The sequence below is a fragment of the Drosophila albomicans genome, chromosome 3, assembly GCF_009650485.2.
Source record: "Drosophila albomicans strain 15112-1751.03 chromosome 3, ASM965048v2, whole genome shotgun sequence".
NCBI classification, from domain to species: Eukaryota; Metazoa; Arthropoda; class Insecta; order Diptera; family Drosophilidae; genus Drosophila; species Drosophila albomicans.
The window spans coordinates 54372739-54388234 of record NC_047629.2 but is presented as its reverse complement, the minus strand read 5'-3'; the positions used below and the strand labels follow the sequence as shown (position 1 = coordinate 54388234).

General features: G+C 40.5%; 2 protein-coding genes across 5 annotated transcripts in view; both read left to right on the top strand.

The window, feature by feature from the left end:
- Positions 1–15496, top strand: part of LOC117568424 (zwei Ig domain protein zig-8) — a 42418-nt gene that overhangs the window by 8718 nt on the left and 18204 nt on the right. The gene's annotated exons all lie outside the window — the stretch shown is intronic.
- LOC117568425 (antigen 5 like allergen Cul n 1) lies at positions 11842–12874 on the top strand. The gene is made up of 3 exons (XM_034249081.2): positions 11842–12012; positions 12073–12473; positions 12530–12874. The coding sequence occupies exons 1-3, from the start codon at positions 11866–11868 to the stop codon at positions 12786–12788; spliced, it is 807 nt and encodes a 268-aa protein (XP_034104972.1). The 5' UTR covers positions 11842–11865; the 3' UTR covers positions 12789–12874.

The following is a 15496-nucleotide window of genomic DNA, read 5'->3' as shown; positions in this document are numbered from 1 at the left end:
CTCGAAGACTGCTGCAGTTGTCGCCGCTTGGCTGCTTGACTGCGTTTTGGCCCTGGCCAACAAAAATACAAAGATTCTGCCAGCAGCCAGTAGGCAGGACACAAGACACACACTTACACTCTCACACACGCATACACACACATACACATGTGTAAATTGTACTTATTTATGGCAATTTGTCGTAAGTGCTTGCCAGGAACAGCGCTTCCTTCTTTTATTTATTGGCAAATAACAGCTTCTGCTCTTATAACAATTTATCGAAAACAATAAAACCAATGGAAATCGATATTAAGCAAAGCTAATTTCACTTTTCGATCCTGTCAAAATTCAATCGATTAGCACACATAACTTTTCATTTTCAGTTCGAGACCAATAATTACTTTTTTATGTTCGCTTATATCTTATTAGTTTTTTTCTTTATCGTAATTGCTTTTAAGCAACAGTCTTAACATATTAACTGCTTTTGAAGCAGTCAATAGTCCATCGATTAGCAAACATTAGTTTAGATTTTCAGTATTTCAGTTTTTAATAATATAATTTATATATTTCTACTAATATACAATAATTCATAGAAAAAATCAAACCAATGCATATTGATAACTGAATAAGCAAATGCAGTTGTTCGATGCCTTGAAAGATAATTTGATAAGTGAATAGATCTCAAGTTTTAGTTAAAAAAGTAAATAAGCTGGAATCGACTGTGAAATACCCGTAACCCATTTTGAGTAAAAGCAAAACAGTGCAGTAAAAATAACTTAGAATATACCAAATAATGTTTCATATAACTAAAATATGCCGGGTGCTATATTTGGTATATCAATTAATATAATCAATCAATTACCATAAGAAAAGCAAACTGCTTTTTCGATACTGTCAAAATTCAATCGATTAGCAAAAACATTATTTGATCTACACTTTCTTTTCACTAATTATATATTGCAATTACCGGCTGAAAACAGGCCAAACACAATCATTTCTAATCGATTGTATCTCAAAACAATGAAACGCAAATTTGTTTAAAACAAACTCAAATTATTTTTTCTACTTTTAAAAGCTGTCAAAATTGCATCGCTTAGCAAACGTTTGATCTTTGAATCTATTTTTAAATATTATTTGTCTTCCCGCCACATATTCAGTTCATCAGATCATCTATAAATAAGTCAGTGTTATTCGTCGCCTAATTGTTCCTCGCACACATTACCCAACATCAGCCTTTAATTTCCTTTGATGGCAGAGTTTCGCTTTCACTGACACACCGTCTGTATGTATGTGTGCGTATATGTGTGTGTGGGTGTGTCACATGGCCAATTGTTGGCATAATTGCAGCCAAAGCTCATAATGGCTGCTGTCAGCCAACAAGCCATCGAATACAGCAACTATGGAGTTGGCCGTCGAAGCGACCGAAGCGCTTTTAATCCCAGGTCGACCCTGGTTCGTTTTTATTATTCCGCTAAATTGATTTTGAATTTAGTTCAATGTTTATGGTCAAATGGTTGCGTTTTTGTGTCACCAGCCTTCGTGTGGAAATAGCTACAAATTCTTGTACTCATCGGTATCTGTGTTGTGTTGGCATAGGAATACCCAACTGTCATCCCTTTGTCCCTCTTCTCGCTCCCGCGCACAAAGTTTTTTTTTGAGGCCAGTCAACTAGGTGCGGCAACAACTTTTGTTTTGTCTACCTTATAAATCATTTGTGCTTCGATGCGTAAGCGACAGCTCAGCCCCCTACTTAGAGAGAGATCCCAACTCCCCATTCTCATTCCCATCTTGAGGTTCAGGTTCAGCTTCATAAGGGATAAGCCGTTGGGGCCAAAAATAAATACCTTCTACGAGTATGCCCGAAACGAGGTAAAAATGAAAAGCGCCCGAGAGTAATCCCCAATCGATTTTCATGCTCATTCAATGAGTTTCCGGCCGCCATTTTGTGTGACTTAAAGGCTCCTTTTTGCGGCAACCTTTTCTCTCAATGTTGAGCATTTTATTTTTTTGCATATTACTCATGCATATGCTTATGTTAGGAGAAGTAAAGTGAGTTTATACATTTTGTTTCGCTCACTTCTTCTTTTTTTTATTTATTTCATATCCATTAAGTTCAAAGCGAAATGTGTCAGAGAGTAGCAGTCTAATGTATTGGCTGGGTCTGGGACTCTGCCTGGGACTCTGAGGGTCTACCAGGGATGCGTGGCGGATAGCTCTCTGGGCACACATTGATTGCCTGCTTGCCAGCTTGCCTGGCTATGGTCTGATGTTATGGTCTTCTCTGCTGTGGTCTGCTCTGCTCTGCTCTGGTCTGATGGGGCGTCTGGTCTGATGGCTCCAGACTTGAAATTTCAATTACTCAAGCAAATGATAAATGAACATGTTGCCCGCAAATTTTCTCGCCTTTTGTCTGCCCCGCATCTGAGCATCCATTATGAAGACACACCGCAGAAATGCCGCCCACTAAGTGTGTGGGCGTGTCACTCACATACACACTCTTACACACATGTGTGAAGGAGTGTGTGCTAAAAAAGTGCAGCCTGTGGAAATGATTGCGAAAAACTTGCGCAACTTTTGCCAGGCCAACAGTTTGCTCTAACCAAATATGCAAAGCCTCTGTGGGGTCAACAATGTGTGGAAGCAGTACTAGGCGAAACGAGAAGAAGGAGAGGGAGCAGGAGTAGGAGAAGTGACGTTGGGACTTGTGAGCTGGAAGAGTGTTTAATGCTATTTGCTGGCAGAAGTTGTCGTGACTTTGCAGCTTTTAGTAGCCAGTTGAAGCAGCTGTTGGCAGCCAATTCTTTGCCTAGTCACGTTGGCATTCGCTTAATTAAGAGCTGAAATATGTGTGCGAGAGAGAAAGAGAAAGAGAGAGAGTCACCGCGTTGTATGCATGCTTTAAATTAACTTAATTAAGTGACGCATCTGGCATGTCAACTGGGCATTATACACTCGTATATATACTATACGAATGAAGTATGAACTCACTCACGACTCCACTCGTTAATCCACTCAAAAGTGTTGCGCACTCTTGCCGCTGAGTTTTCATTTCCGCTTTGCCAATTCACAGATAACTCGCCCTCTATGCACAGCAAGTAATCAATAGAAGAGGTGTTGCTTCGCCCTACAATACATCAATATGGCTTTGTGCGCCAGTCAGTCATTCAGTCAGGCAGTCAGGCAGTCACTTCGCCACTATAAACATGCATCGACATCAACTTAATTGCATTTCATTCATTGCTAAGCAGCAGCAGCTGCTGCTCTTGCTTCTAGTGCCAAGGTGGCAATGGTGATTGGCATTGGAAATGGGAATGGGAATGAGAATGTGAATGGGAAAAGGTAATGGGAATGGGAATATGAAAGGGAATGGGAATGGGAAAGCGGGGGCTGTGGCAAATGGTGTGAAGTTTCATTTCGCTTGAGTTCCATCCATCGATGCGGGTGTTAAAGAAAAGGCAAACAGCACAAAAAAATAAAATACTACAAAAAAAAAGCGAAAAGAGAAAAACCACACACACCAAACTGAAATGCAATGTTAAAGTAAGATGGAAGCAGTCGAAGCAGAGCAGATTGAAGGTTGGTGTGCTCTGGAATTCGAGGAGAAGTGAGAGACCGAGACCAAGACCAAGAAGGAGGGAAAGGAAGCCAACGGATGCCAGCAACACTCGGCAAACAATGGAAGCAATCGCTGAAAAAAGGGTTAAACACCAACATCACATTACGAATACGAAAAGTTCCTTTTTGTCTTTTTCATTTGTGTTCAAGTCAAGTTACTGTGTGGAACTTTGAGAATGTTGAATGACTTGCAAACAATTTGAAAGCGATAGTCGAAAACATAAAAAAAAAACAAGAAGAACATTAACTTTGCATTTGCATATAAGCAACATGACTGCTGGCTTTCATGACAAACAAACACATGTGTATACTGTCTGGGTTAATAATTAAAGACAAAAATGTGATTTTTATAATGTTGAAATTTAAATTTAGTTCACTTTACTTTATCACAATTCAAATAGAATTTTATGAAAACTGAAAATAAAAACATGAAAGATAAACTATTTAATAGGAAAGTTCGGATTAACATTTTACCTTTTTGGATCATAAATTATAGAATTTCCTCTTACAATCAAACGTACTACATATTAATTTTTTTGCATTAAAGTTGCGATTAACAACGGACCCTTTTGGCTTATGCATTATGAAATTTCCTATTCGTTTTCCCCACTCATTATGATTGTTTTCTCATTTCCTAAAATACCCAGCTTAACCCATTGTAGCCCTCACTTGCCACTTCACATCCAATTCAATCCATCCCGTTCTCGCTATTTGCTTCCTATTACTTCGCTTTTCTCCCGCTTTCCGTTTGGCTTTCGGTGGCATTGCTGCAATAGCAGGGCAAAAATTGAGACGTCACCGACATTTTACCACACTGAGCGGAAATACTTCAGAGAGAGCGTTGGGAAGGCGAAGAAAAACCAGTAAAAAGTGGAAAGTTTTTTAATTGAATTGTATGCTGCAGAGCTTGAATTGCAAGCGCGGCTTTGCTTAGGGTTTGAGGTTTGAATTTGGATTTAGCACTGGGTTTGGAATTCAGTATTTTATATATTTTTTTTAGCGACATTGTTCATGTTTCGGCTGTCAAGTGCGAGTTGCAGCTAAAGTTGTAGCATTTGGCACGTTTCACTTGTTATTTAGCTCCAGCTCCAGCTTCGTCTTCATTCTCCATTCCCATGCTCGGCTGCTCCATTTGGGGATGCCACATTCGCATTCGCTCGACTAAATGCGCGTGCTTAGATCCAAACAAGTAATGTAAACACTTACGACCACACAGCTGCTGCTAGCTGCCAGAATGGTCTGACTGGGATGTGGGATCTGGGATCCGGAATATGCCAAACATTGGTTGTGGTTGTTGCTTCGGGCTCTCGCTTATACTGCTGCTTATATAAATTTTTTGTTGCCTGCCTCCCTTCGTGGCTTTTATTAACACAAATATTAATTTTTGCGGCACTGCATGTGGCAGTCGTCGTTGTTTACACTGCCACTTCCCCTGCTCCTTGGCACGCCCTGCTCGTTTATGTTTTTTGTTGTTTGCGTGTATCTCATTAAAGTCAAAGGCGCCCAGCACGCACTTCAATTTGCATGAACAAAGCTTTGAGATGTCCCTTTCCTTTGTCGAATGGACACAACAACTTTTGCCTTGGCTTTGCCTTCACATTCGCCATTGCCTTTGTGCTATGGCTTTATTTTTTGGCCATTCTCTGTATAACTTAACACTGGCAAGAAGCAGAGCAGCGCTGAGCAGGAAAATCTCATCATAAAACCGAATGCATTTGGGGAGGCCTTCTTGTTGCTTATCACTCGAGCAGCGGCAGCAACACTGAAAATAACGATGTCCATCAGCGACCAACAACAGGGAAAAAATGAAGAAAACTTTACAGTAACGACAAATGGCATGGTCATTGAAAGTAACGGGGAGCGGTAGGTGGGGGATGTGTACAGAGCATGCCAATCACACCTGACCCAATTCAGAGATGATTTCGCTGAACAGCTGCTGCAAAGTAAAGCATCGATATGCGACTTGAGAGCGAAAGGAAGGCAAAAGGAAGAGCAGGTATTAAAGCTTAGCCTAGAAGAAATGCACTTTCAAGAAAACAGTTAAGGGCTGACAATGAGTGAGAGGAGAGCAAATGCAAAGCTTGATTAAAGCTCAGCCTAAAAGTATGCAAATAAAAAAGTAACAGCTGCACTTGCTTCGACTTCCTCAAGTAGCTTAGCGAAAGTGTATAAACATGGTGTCATACACAAACGAAGACTTCCTCTCTAAATGTGTGCTCTTTTTATGTACAGTTTCTTATTGCTGCAAGGCCGAAGCTGGGCTTCATCTAGGAATTGCTCTTGGCACACAATTGCCGGAGAAATGTATTGTGCTGTGGCAGGCAGCTCGGCAATCTCAGCAGGCGGTCCTGCTCTTGGTTCTGGGCACCTCGTATGTATGGCTATGCGGCTTGTTGCACGCCTGACTGCCTCCTTGGTTGCATCCTTTTCGCTTTTTGCTGTTGCTGTTGCTTTGGCATTTGGCTGCAGGCAGCGTTTGAAACGCATTTTTGCCATTTCCCAACGTTGCAACGTTGGTTTTTGCCATGCGATTGCTCTGCAAATATTTTCTTAATTAGTTGGCACTGAGCTGCCAGCAAAACTTCACATTTTGCAGCCACTTTTCCCTCGAGTTGGCTGTTGCCCGCTGCTGACCAACTGTCAAGTGTGAAAAATTGCAACTCAAATTGTTGTACAAAATGGCTTTAAGAGCTCGTTAAAAGTCACGCAGCGAATTGTTTAATTTATGCGTACGTAAAACAGAAATTATATTAATTACGACTGCAATGAACAACACAGCACGAACAAACATTGCAGCTGCACCAACGAGAGCAACAGCAACAGCAACAGCAATAACAACAACGATAACAACACGCACAAGTCGAGCGACCCTCAACTCTGACTTTCGACCAACTTTTTCCCCCAAGTGCGACATAAAAAAAATGCATAAAATTTGCATGTCAAAAGTGCGTCGACGCCGTTCTCCATTCCCCATTCTCTCCATATTCCCGCAGCGATTCCAGCTGATCCCCAGGCTGTCCCTCTTCCCTCTCTGCCACTTCCTCTGCTCGTCAGCAGCATGTTGTTTGTTAAGCATTCTGGGGTTTTGACTTAACTACAAGCGCTAAAAATTTTGCAATCAACATAACAATTATGTGGCGAGCTTAGGGGAGTGAGAACGATTGTGCAGGGAAGTAGGGGAAACAGATTGTCAAATTGCTAAACGGAAACAAGTCACAGAACAGATTTGTCTTGTCTTGTATGCATACTAAAAAGAAAGACGTCCCTCGTGCCGCATGTTTTAATAGTGCATTTAAAAATTTTTAAAGCCCACGCAGCTAATTACGTGGGCTGTTTACTGTATACGATTCACAAACGATTCACGATTCACGATCCAACATTCACGATTCAGCATTCGTTCTTCTGCCACGGGGTGTTTAATGCCATCGCATAAATGTCGAAATGCTGCGGCTGTGGTGGCGGCTGTGGATGCGGCTGCCTTGCCACATGTTTGATTTTTATGTAGATACGAGATGGGAATTTTTGAAGGGAAGGAGGGAGAGAGAGGCGCATAATAGGGACTGCCTCATTGTCTCGTCTGGCTGCCTTCCGTCTAAACAAGATAAGCGCAATGTGAGCAACACGCACAGCAAATGTCAAAGCGTATTTAATGAGCACACTCTCTCTCGCTCTCCCTCTGTCGACCGCGAATGTTGTTGCGATTTTCTGCGAAAATCACAAAATCAGTTGGCAAGAAATCAGATTGTGGCTGGGGCGACGAGCAAACCGCGGCGGCGACAAGGCAACATCGACAATGTTGTGGCAAACGCTGATGTTCCGCCACAATTTTTGTGTGTGGAAAGGGAAGCAAAGCGAAGGGAAGGGAAGAGAGGGGAAGCCGTGTCGGCATGGCGACAACACAACGCACAACGAGCTGTAGATGAAGTTAAAGCCAAAACCCTAAGCATATGCCACGATGCGTGTCAACGTTTGACGACCGAGAAGACGCTGTTGTCGCTGCTGAACTCATATCGAGCGTGGCAGACACAGACATAGAAATATTTAGCGTAGAGTAGAGTAGAGTAGAGGAGACGCCACCGTTTGATGGGAGTCTACGCCAAGACGATGACAAGACAGCAACAAGGTGGCATAAACAATGTGCTCGGCCACATGCCAAGCGAAACAAATTGTTCAGGTTGGGACTCCGTCTCGGTTTCCCTTCCCTTAGGAATGTGTGTGAGGTCTTGGCTAGATAATGTCATCAGTACAATAGACAATATTTGTGAAATGCGACCTTGAACCGTTCTCCTTCTCCTTCTCCTTAGACTTCGACTGAGGGAAAAGCAAATTAGTGGGTTGATGAAAATGTATTTACCTGCTGTAATGGAATCCCATAAAACAATGCGAAATGCTTCTTAACATGCACACACACACACACACACATACACACAACAACAAATAGACTAAGCAAACACACTCTCACACTCACACTCTGTCGATTACATACCACATTTTATTGCGCCCAGAGAACAAACGAGTTTCATAACTTTTTTATTCATGGCCAAAATTCGTTTGTCTCTAGATATTTTGTGGGCTACTCGCACTTGCTTTCGCACTCGCACTCAAAAGCACATTTCGCTTAACCACAAGACTTTTCATTAGTGCAAGTGCTGCACACACTTGCCACACACACACACACACACACACACACACACACTTAGGCAAATACACACAAGACATGGGCATTCTGCACGCGTTGCGAGCATTGCAGAACGTGCCAAAAAGCATTGCATAAGCGCAGGCGGACGACATGGCAAAATAAATAAGGTAAAGAGGATGGCGAGCACAATATTTTCCTTTCCTTTCCTTTCTTTTTTTTATTTTTGTTGCTGCATCCCAGAACGACAAACAAATCTCAGCTATTGTTGACTTGAATTGACAGCATAAGCAAGAGAGAGAAGACTAAATACTCTTACAGCCAATTGCATTGCATTTTTGTGAACATAATCAAATTAGTTGCATTAAACTTTGTGAATAAATAAGTTCCTTATTTGCAGCTGAAAAACTGAGAAGTAAACTTCTGGAATATTAGTTTAGTATGCGCGAATGTGAATTGCTTGATTTAGAAGTAGAATTTGTAATTTTAAAGATTTAATGTTTTTAAAATGTTGGCGATATTTCAAACATTATCGAAAGATATTTGAGAATCATTTATCTGCTAGAATTGTTTTTCTCAGAAGTCTTTATATAATATTCTGTCTGTGCTTCCTTCTTCTCTTGGAAACTAATGCAACTGAGAAGAATACTCCTGAGGTAGAGTATCGAAATAAATGTGGGCAACACACACACATACACGCAACAACAGAGTTGCCTGACATTGGAATTGCAATGCGTTTAGCAATCAACTCACGAGTCTGCAGTAGAAGTCGCTGTGGCAGACGTTATCCCAGACCCTGTTACCATCACGGTGTCTCGCTTTCTCCCATTCTCTCCTCCTTTCTCACTGCTGTCGAAGTGCTGTCGCTTAGCATTGCGCATACGCCGCGTTGCACATGTCGACTGCAACCAGTTGGCAAGCATCTATGGGGCGTGTGTTAATAATGCGTGACATAAACTGAAGCTCAGAAGCAGTTTCTCAGTTGGCTGACTGCTCGATGCGACATGGACATGGGACATGGAAGTGAACGTGGACATGGACGTGACAAAACGAATTGAGTTGAGCATTTTAAGTGACAGGACGCAACCGAATGTCGAATGCTATAGTTGAAGAAATGCGAGTTGAGATTGCGACATTGTCATTGTTTTATTGACATCCCAATGCGCAAAAAATATAGTCACACACACACTCGATGTTTACGCCTCGCTGCCTTTTTACATGCATAACATTTAAATTTGTTGCCTTTAAAATATGCAAATAAATGTTCAAGGAAGAAGCCAAACAAATTCCTCTCTTTTACTTCTGCATAATGCGGGCTTGTGAATGTGTGAGAATTTCAATTTCCGCCTTCGCTCACAAACACACACACACACATACAGACTGACAGCACTTACAGTGATAGAGAGAAGTATGTGTATACTAAGCACACTGCCAATTGCTGCCAATCAAAAGAAAACCAAAGTCGAAGGACGCTACGCTGCTGGCAACGCGTTGCTGATTTTTGAGGAAATTAAATGAAATTGATTTTAACCCCAAGTGTGAGAGTTCGCCACTCAGTTTGTGTGTGTTTCTCTCTCTTTCTGTGTATGTATGTGTGTTTGTGTGAGTGTTTGTGTATGTGTTATATCCGTTGGGGCATGCAAAATTACTTTGTGTATATATTTTATTTTACTATTTAAATATGCGAATAAAATGTTAAATTGAAATTGACATTCAAAGCAATCACAAGAGAGATACACTGATACAGCCGAAGGGAGACAGAAAGCAAGAAAGGAAGAGAGTGAGAGAGAGATAAAGAGAGTAAGCGGAACTTTCTCAGAAGCTGCATTTAAGCTGCTGTCCTTTGCAGCGCTTAATCCCTTTAAAAATAATTACAAACTGCAATTATTAGCCCTGAATGGGGGAGGACGATATAGAAAACGCGATGCCAAAGCAAATCCAATTAAGTGAAAAGCAAGTGTAAGCCGAAGATTTTCCTCTCTCTCCTCTTTTTTCATCTCTTCCCTTAGCTGCTGTTCAGTTAATGCGCGCTAAATGCCAAGAACTTTGCCAGGGAAATTGCAGTTTGCTGCCACTGACACGTCTTGCACCTGCTGACGATGTTTCCAAGAATCTCTCACTCTCTTTTTATCTCTCTCATAACTTTTCCTTTTTTTTTTGTTTTGACCAACTTTGCATTTTTATTTTATTTGCTGCTCGACAATAAAGCATGAAATTAAATTGGCTACAGCAATAATAATAATAACACAGCCAACAATGACAAGGAAAAGTATCTAAGGCATCTTTGTCCATAGACTCGATGCTGTAAGTAGCTTTTGCTCTTTGTTATTGCTGTCATCAGAGCAGCTGGAACAGCTGGTTCGACTAAAACTTGCTGGCAGACAGAAAGACAGATTGGTCGCATGGACAGACAGGCTTCTCGAATTGGTCTTTGGTGTGGCGCACTTTTACCTGATGCTCTGCTTGTCTACTGTTCTCTCTCTGTATTGTCCTTGCTGCTCCTTTGCTGTTGCTTCAGGCTCAACGAAGGCAGAAAGAGCAATGCGAGGGCGGCTTAAGTAAATTTGAATTGTCCAAAAAATTACAGTTATTAAAGTACGAACATTTATATAAACATTCGTTATTTCTGAACATATTTTATTAAGTTAATTATTTTTTTTGGAAAATTGTTTCTATTTTATAACATTTTTGTGTGATTAATTTATATTTTATTAATGTTAACTACCAAGTTAATTTTCTCTATTTCACTCTCAAGTTAAATACTAATTTTTAAGGAATATTTCACAAGTATTTAGTCACATTTTTATATTCTCAATGACAATTCTTTAAGCTGCCCTCGCTCTCAGTGTGAGCTTGAAAACATTGCGGCATGTAATGAAAGTGAAAAACTGTTGCAGGTGAATGTCCATTCGGTCCTTGTAGTCGGGCAAAAACTATTTCAATTGAGGTAGAAAATGAACGACAAGGACACGGCGGCATTTTCATTTCTCTTCCAACCATTACAACTTTTCTTTTTTTGCCTCACTTTGTGTGTGTGTGTGTGTGTGTGTGTGTGTATGAATTGCAGCAGAGATTCACAGAGAATTCATTCCTTCTTTCTTTTTGCTGTGTGTTTGCTGTTTAAATTGCAGCATGAAAAGAATTTTTGCGTTCACATTTCAGCTCTCATCTTTCTTTGATTTTTGTTTTTTTGTGTTTTTGCGTTTTTGCAGTTTTCATTTTGTTTTCTCTGTCAAGTGTGGCAAGTCGAGGCGGCAAGCTCTTCACTTGAACAGTTTGTATACCTTTGCCATTGATAGCCTTCCTTTCCCTTCTCTCCATTTTCGTCTGACCACTCAACAGAAGCAGAAGCAGGAGTCAGCTTCATTCGCATGACATTTGAACCAATAACGATTTGTTAGCTTACTTTTCTCTCTGTGTTGATGTTAGTTTGTGTCTGCTTTTCTCTGTATGTGCAATGGATTATGTGTCAGCATGTGCTTAGCTCTAAGCTAGGCACGACTAAGCCGTGCAACAGCTGTTCTTGGCCAAAAAAAACAAAAAAACAGTTGTCATGGCATCCGGAAAATGTCTGAAGTTTACGGCTATAAAAGCCTTAATGCAGTGTTAAAGAGCCAGCAAACACATTCAGCAGCATGCAGTCGATTGCTATTTGCCTCTGGGCCACAACTCTGTTGCTGCTTAGCTTGCGGCAAGTCTATGGACAAAATGCAACTACCAATTATTGCCAGACAGACTTGTGTCCATTGCTTAAGAAGCACATTGCCTGCAGGAATAATGGCGTGAGTATCGAAAGTTAAAATGAATTGAGAACATTAGCTGATCATTTGGTGAATTTCAAGGAGTTGTCTAGACTGTGTCCACCCAATGCTCAGCTGCTGAACATCAGCGAGTATCAGCAGCTCATACTCATGCAGCACAATGAGCAGCGCCATCTGTTGGCCGCTGGCAAAGTGCCGAACCTGCCGCAACCAGACAAAATGGCGACCTTGCAATGGAGCGATGAATTGGAACAGTTGGCAACACTGAGTGTCAAACAGTGTGCATTGATCTATGATGTGTGCCACAACACACGAGAATTTCGCAATTCTGGTCAGAATTTGGCATTGCAGAATATTAGCACAGCGGTTGAGGTGACCGATGAGGAGTTGCTGAAGAGCAACATTCAACGCTGGTGGGATCAATCCAAGAACATTACACAAGACCAAGTGGAGAGTTATCCCAAGGATGTCAAGATCACCGAGTGCGTTTCATATAAAATTTAAAGTGATCTTTTAGTTACCTTCTTCTAACTCGCAGTTCCATTCGTAACTTTGCTGTGTTGGCCAGGGATAACAACACCTTTGTGGGCTGTGCTGCCATCAAGTATACGAAGGGTATGCTTCAGCACTTTCTGCTGGCCTGCAACTATGCCAGCAATCCTGTACCCGAATATGCCATCTACCGCATCAAGAGCAAGGGCTGTCAGAAGTACGACAGATACTTTCCGGCACTTTGCAAGCCCGGCGAACAATACCGCGACATTGAGCCGCTGGAGCCCAACAAGTGGTCCAAATAGTTGAAATATTTCTATATAAATATGCAAAAATAGATACAGTATGTATAAATAAGTAAAGTAAAGCGCAGCCTGCTGAAAGGCAACAAATTTAGCATGTTGATTTGTGTGTCAGAATCATATATCATCGGCATTATGACAAGCCAGCTGCATATATGGGGAACATGAGAGTGGAGGCAGCGAGCTCATCATAAGGCGAGATGAGCTGCCCATCATTCCATTATGCTGCCATCATCATCATCATCATCAACATGAACATTTCGTAGACAGCAGGCTAAAATATGATACTCGTTGTTTCTTGAGACTCTCGGCGACTCTGGCGACGACGTCGACAAGTTGGCATCTAATTTTAACGTCAATATACGAAACGTAAAAACGTGTCTTCATCAACGCGCCACGGCTCGTAATCTTCCTCGTTCCCCCTCATTCTCTGCCCCCCCTCTGAGGCATAGGTACTCTCTTAGTTTTGTCCCCACACACTTTTAAGTGCCTATTAATAATGTTGGCCTAGCTGAGGCAATTTTTTCCTCGTCTTCTACTTGTGCTTTATTTTTAGCGTATAGAGCACATCGTTAGCGTCCTTCCTCTTCCTCTTCTTCTTCTTCTTCTGCGTTTAATATGCCGTTATGTCGTCAAAATCTTGGGATCATTAAAAACAAAAGCAAAGCCAAAGCAAAGAAAAAACCAGAGCTCTACGAAAGTGATTTTGTTTGTGCTTTTTGTCACATTTACAGATAATTAATAGACACCCTCTAATGGCTGTCACATAAAATATGATCAAATTAAATAAGGGCTGCCATCCAGGTACCACAATGTTTACTGTACAATGTACAACGTGCATATAAAATGCGCAACTTCATACATAAATCAGTTTATTGCGAATTTCATAAAATTATGCGCACTTCTTGTTAATTGTGTTGTACATTTTTCTTGTTCATTTGGCCAAAAACAACAAAATATAATTAAAATAACAAGTGCATAATTTGTGTTGGCAACGGGCTCATTAAAGCCATGTATTACAATGACCAACACACTTTGTGATGTGTTTATAAACACATAAGAGCTATAAAAATATGTGCTGCAAGCATGCATAAATAAATCATGTTGTTCACTATTCGAATAAAAACTTGAGACTAATTTTAAACAATGACGTTAGAATGCCGTGAAATATTTAAAAAACTTTACGAAATTCTCAAATTAAAAATAAATAAAATCTATGTGCGGAAAGTAATAAAATATAAAAAGAAAATCTACATATAATTTATTGTTCATTTTTGCAGTGTGATATAAAAATGAATTAAAATAAAAATTGTAGAATGAATATAGCAATATATATTTAAACAAATTTATTTTGTTAAATGAAAATGTTTTAAATAAAAGACATTTAACGGCAGAGTATACGCTAGTCATGGCTTCGATTGCGATCACCCGCAACTAAAATATTTAAATAATAAAGTCAAATTATGTGTGCGGCAGGCGGAGAGCCCCTCGCATTGAATGTCTAGCGTATATTTATACGATTTAAATGAGGCTCCCTCGACGCCCCTTCATTTGGTTTATTGTTGATGTGATATTTGGGGGTCTTTTGGCTCGGAAAAAGCTAATAAAATCGAAATTAATGCGCGAATTATGGCAAAACAAAATATGGCATTGATTTTATTTGGGCTTTTTGTGTTGGATGCTTGGATGTTGCGTAAAATGGGGCCCGGCGTGTTATAGTTTAAACAAGTTTAGTATAATAATATATATCGAAATGAGCATAAATTTGAAAAGTGCGCGCAAAGAGCTGAGAACAAAGCATGCATGATTTAGTGGCGTCATAGTGAACGCCATTTGAATGTTTAATGAGCACTCAAATGTGTCAACAGGCTAAATGAAAATTTATTTAATTATGAGCCAGATGGACACACACACACACATACTTGAGAGGAATGAAAAGTGAGACATCATAACTTTTAAGCTAACAACGCAATGAATATGTATCTTAGAATCTTTGAAGTTCTTCTGCTGCCTTCCTGCCAGGATGCAAAGTAGGCAATGTTTAGAATTGTCTAAAAAGGCAATCAAAAGTTGGACCCAAAGAAAATTTTGGCGCAGTCAAGAAAACTTTTGATTTATGAAATGCGCGCTCAAAATACAAATGTCATCAAATGACATTTGTTTGTTGTCGGTCGTTGTTAGAGCTGTATCGTAAACAAATTCCCGAACAAGTCCAATAAAAAGCGTAAGGGTCTTTGATTTATCATCCAAGTGGAATTCCCAGATTGCTGTGACATTAAAGCGGCCGCAAATGTGCTTTTGGCCGGCGCGCCCAAAAACAAATCTCATATAAGGCATAATAAATAAGCCAAAATGTGACTTGGGAGCTCCAAAGCGCAAGGCTCTGTCCGGCGATCAGTAAAAGGATTGTCAACTCGAACTTTTTCATGTTGAACTTTTTGGCAAATGCAAATTACCAAAAGAAATTTGCCCAACCCCAAGCATCATAGTTAGGGATAGTGCTGAGACCACAAGACATAACATAAACTATCATAACATTTGTTGGGCCACAAAACATTCGCCCATTGCTGGCTCATTTATTTTCTCAGATGGGCCCAACGCTTTAAGTTATTTCTCTTCATTATATTTTATATGCGACAACGAAAATAACAAAAACAACGAAGGGCATTTGGCAATCAGCGCAAATGTTACGTTTGTTTGCACATACTATT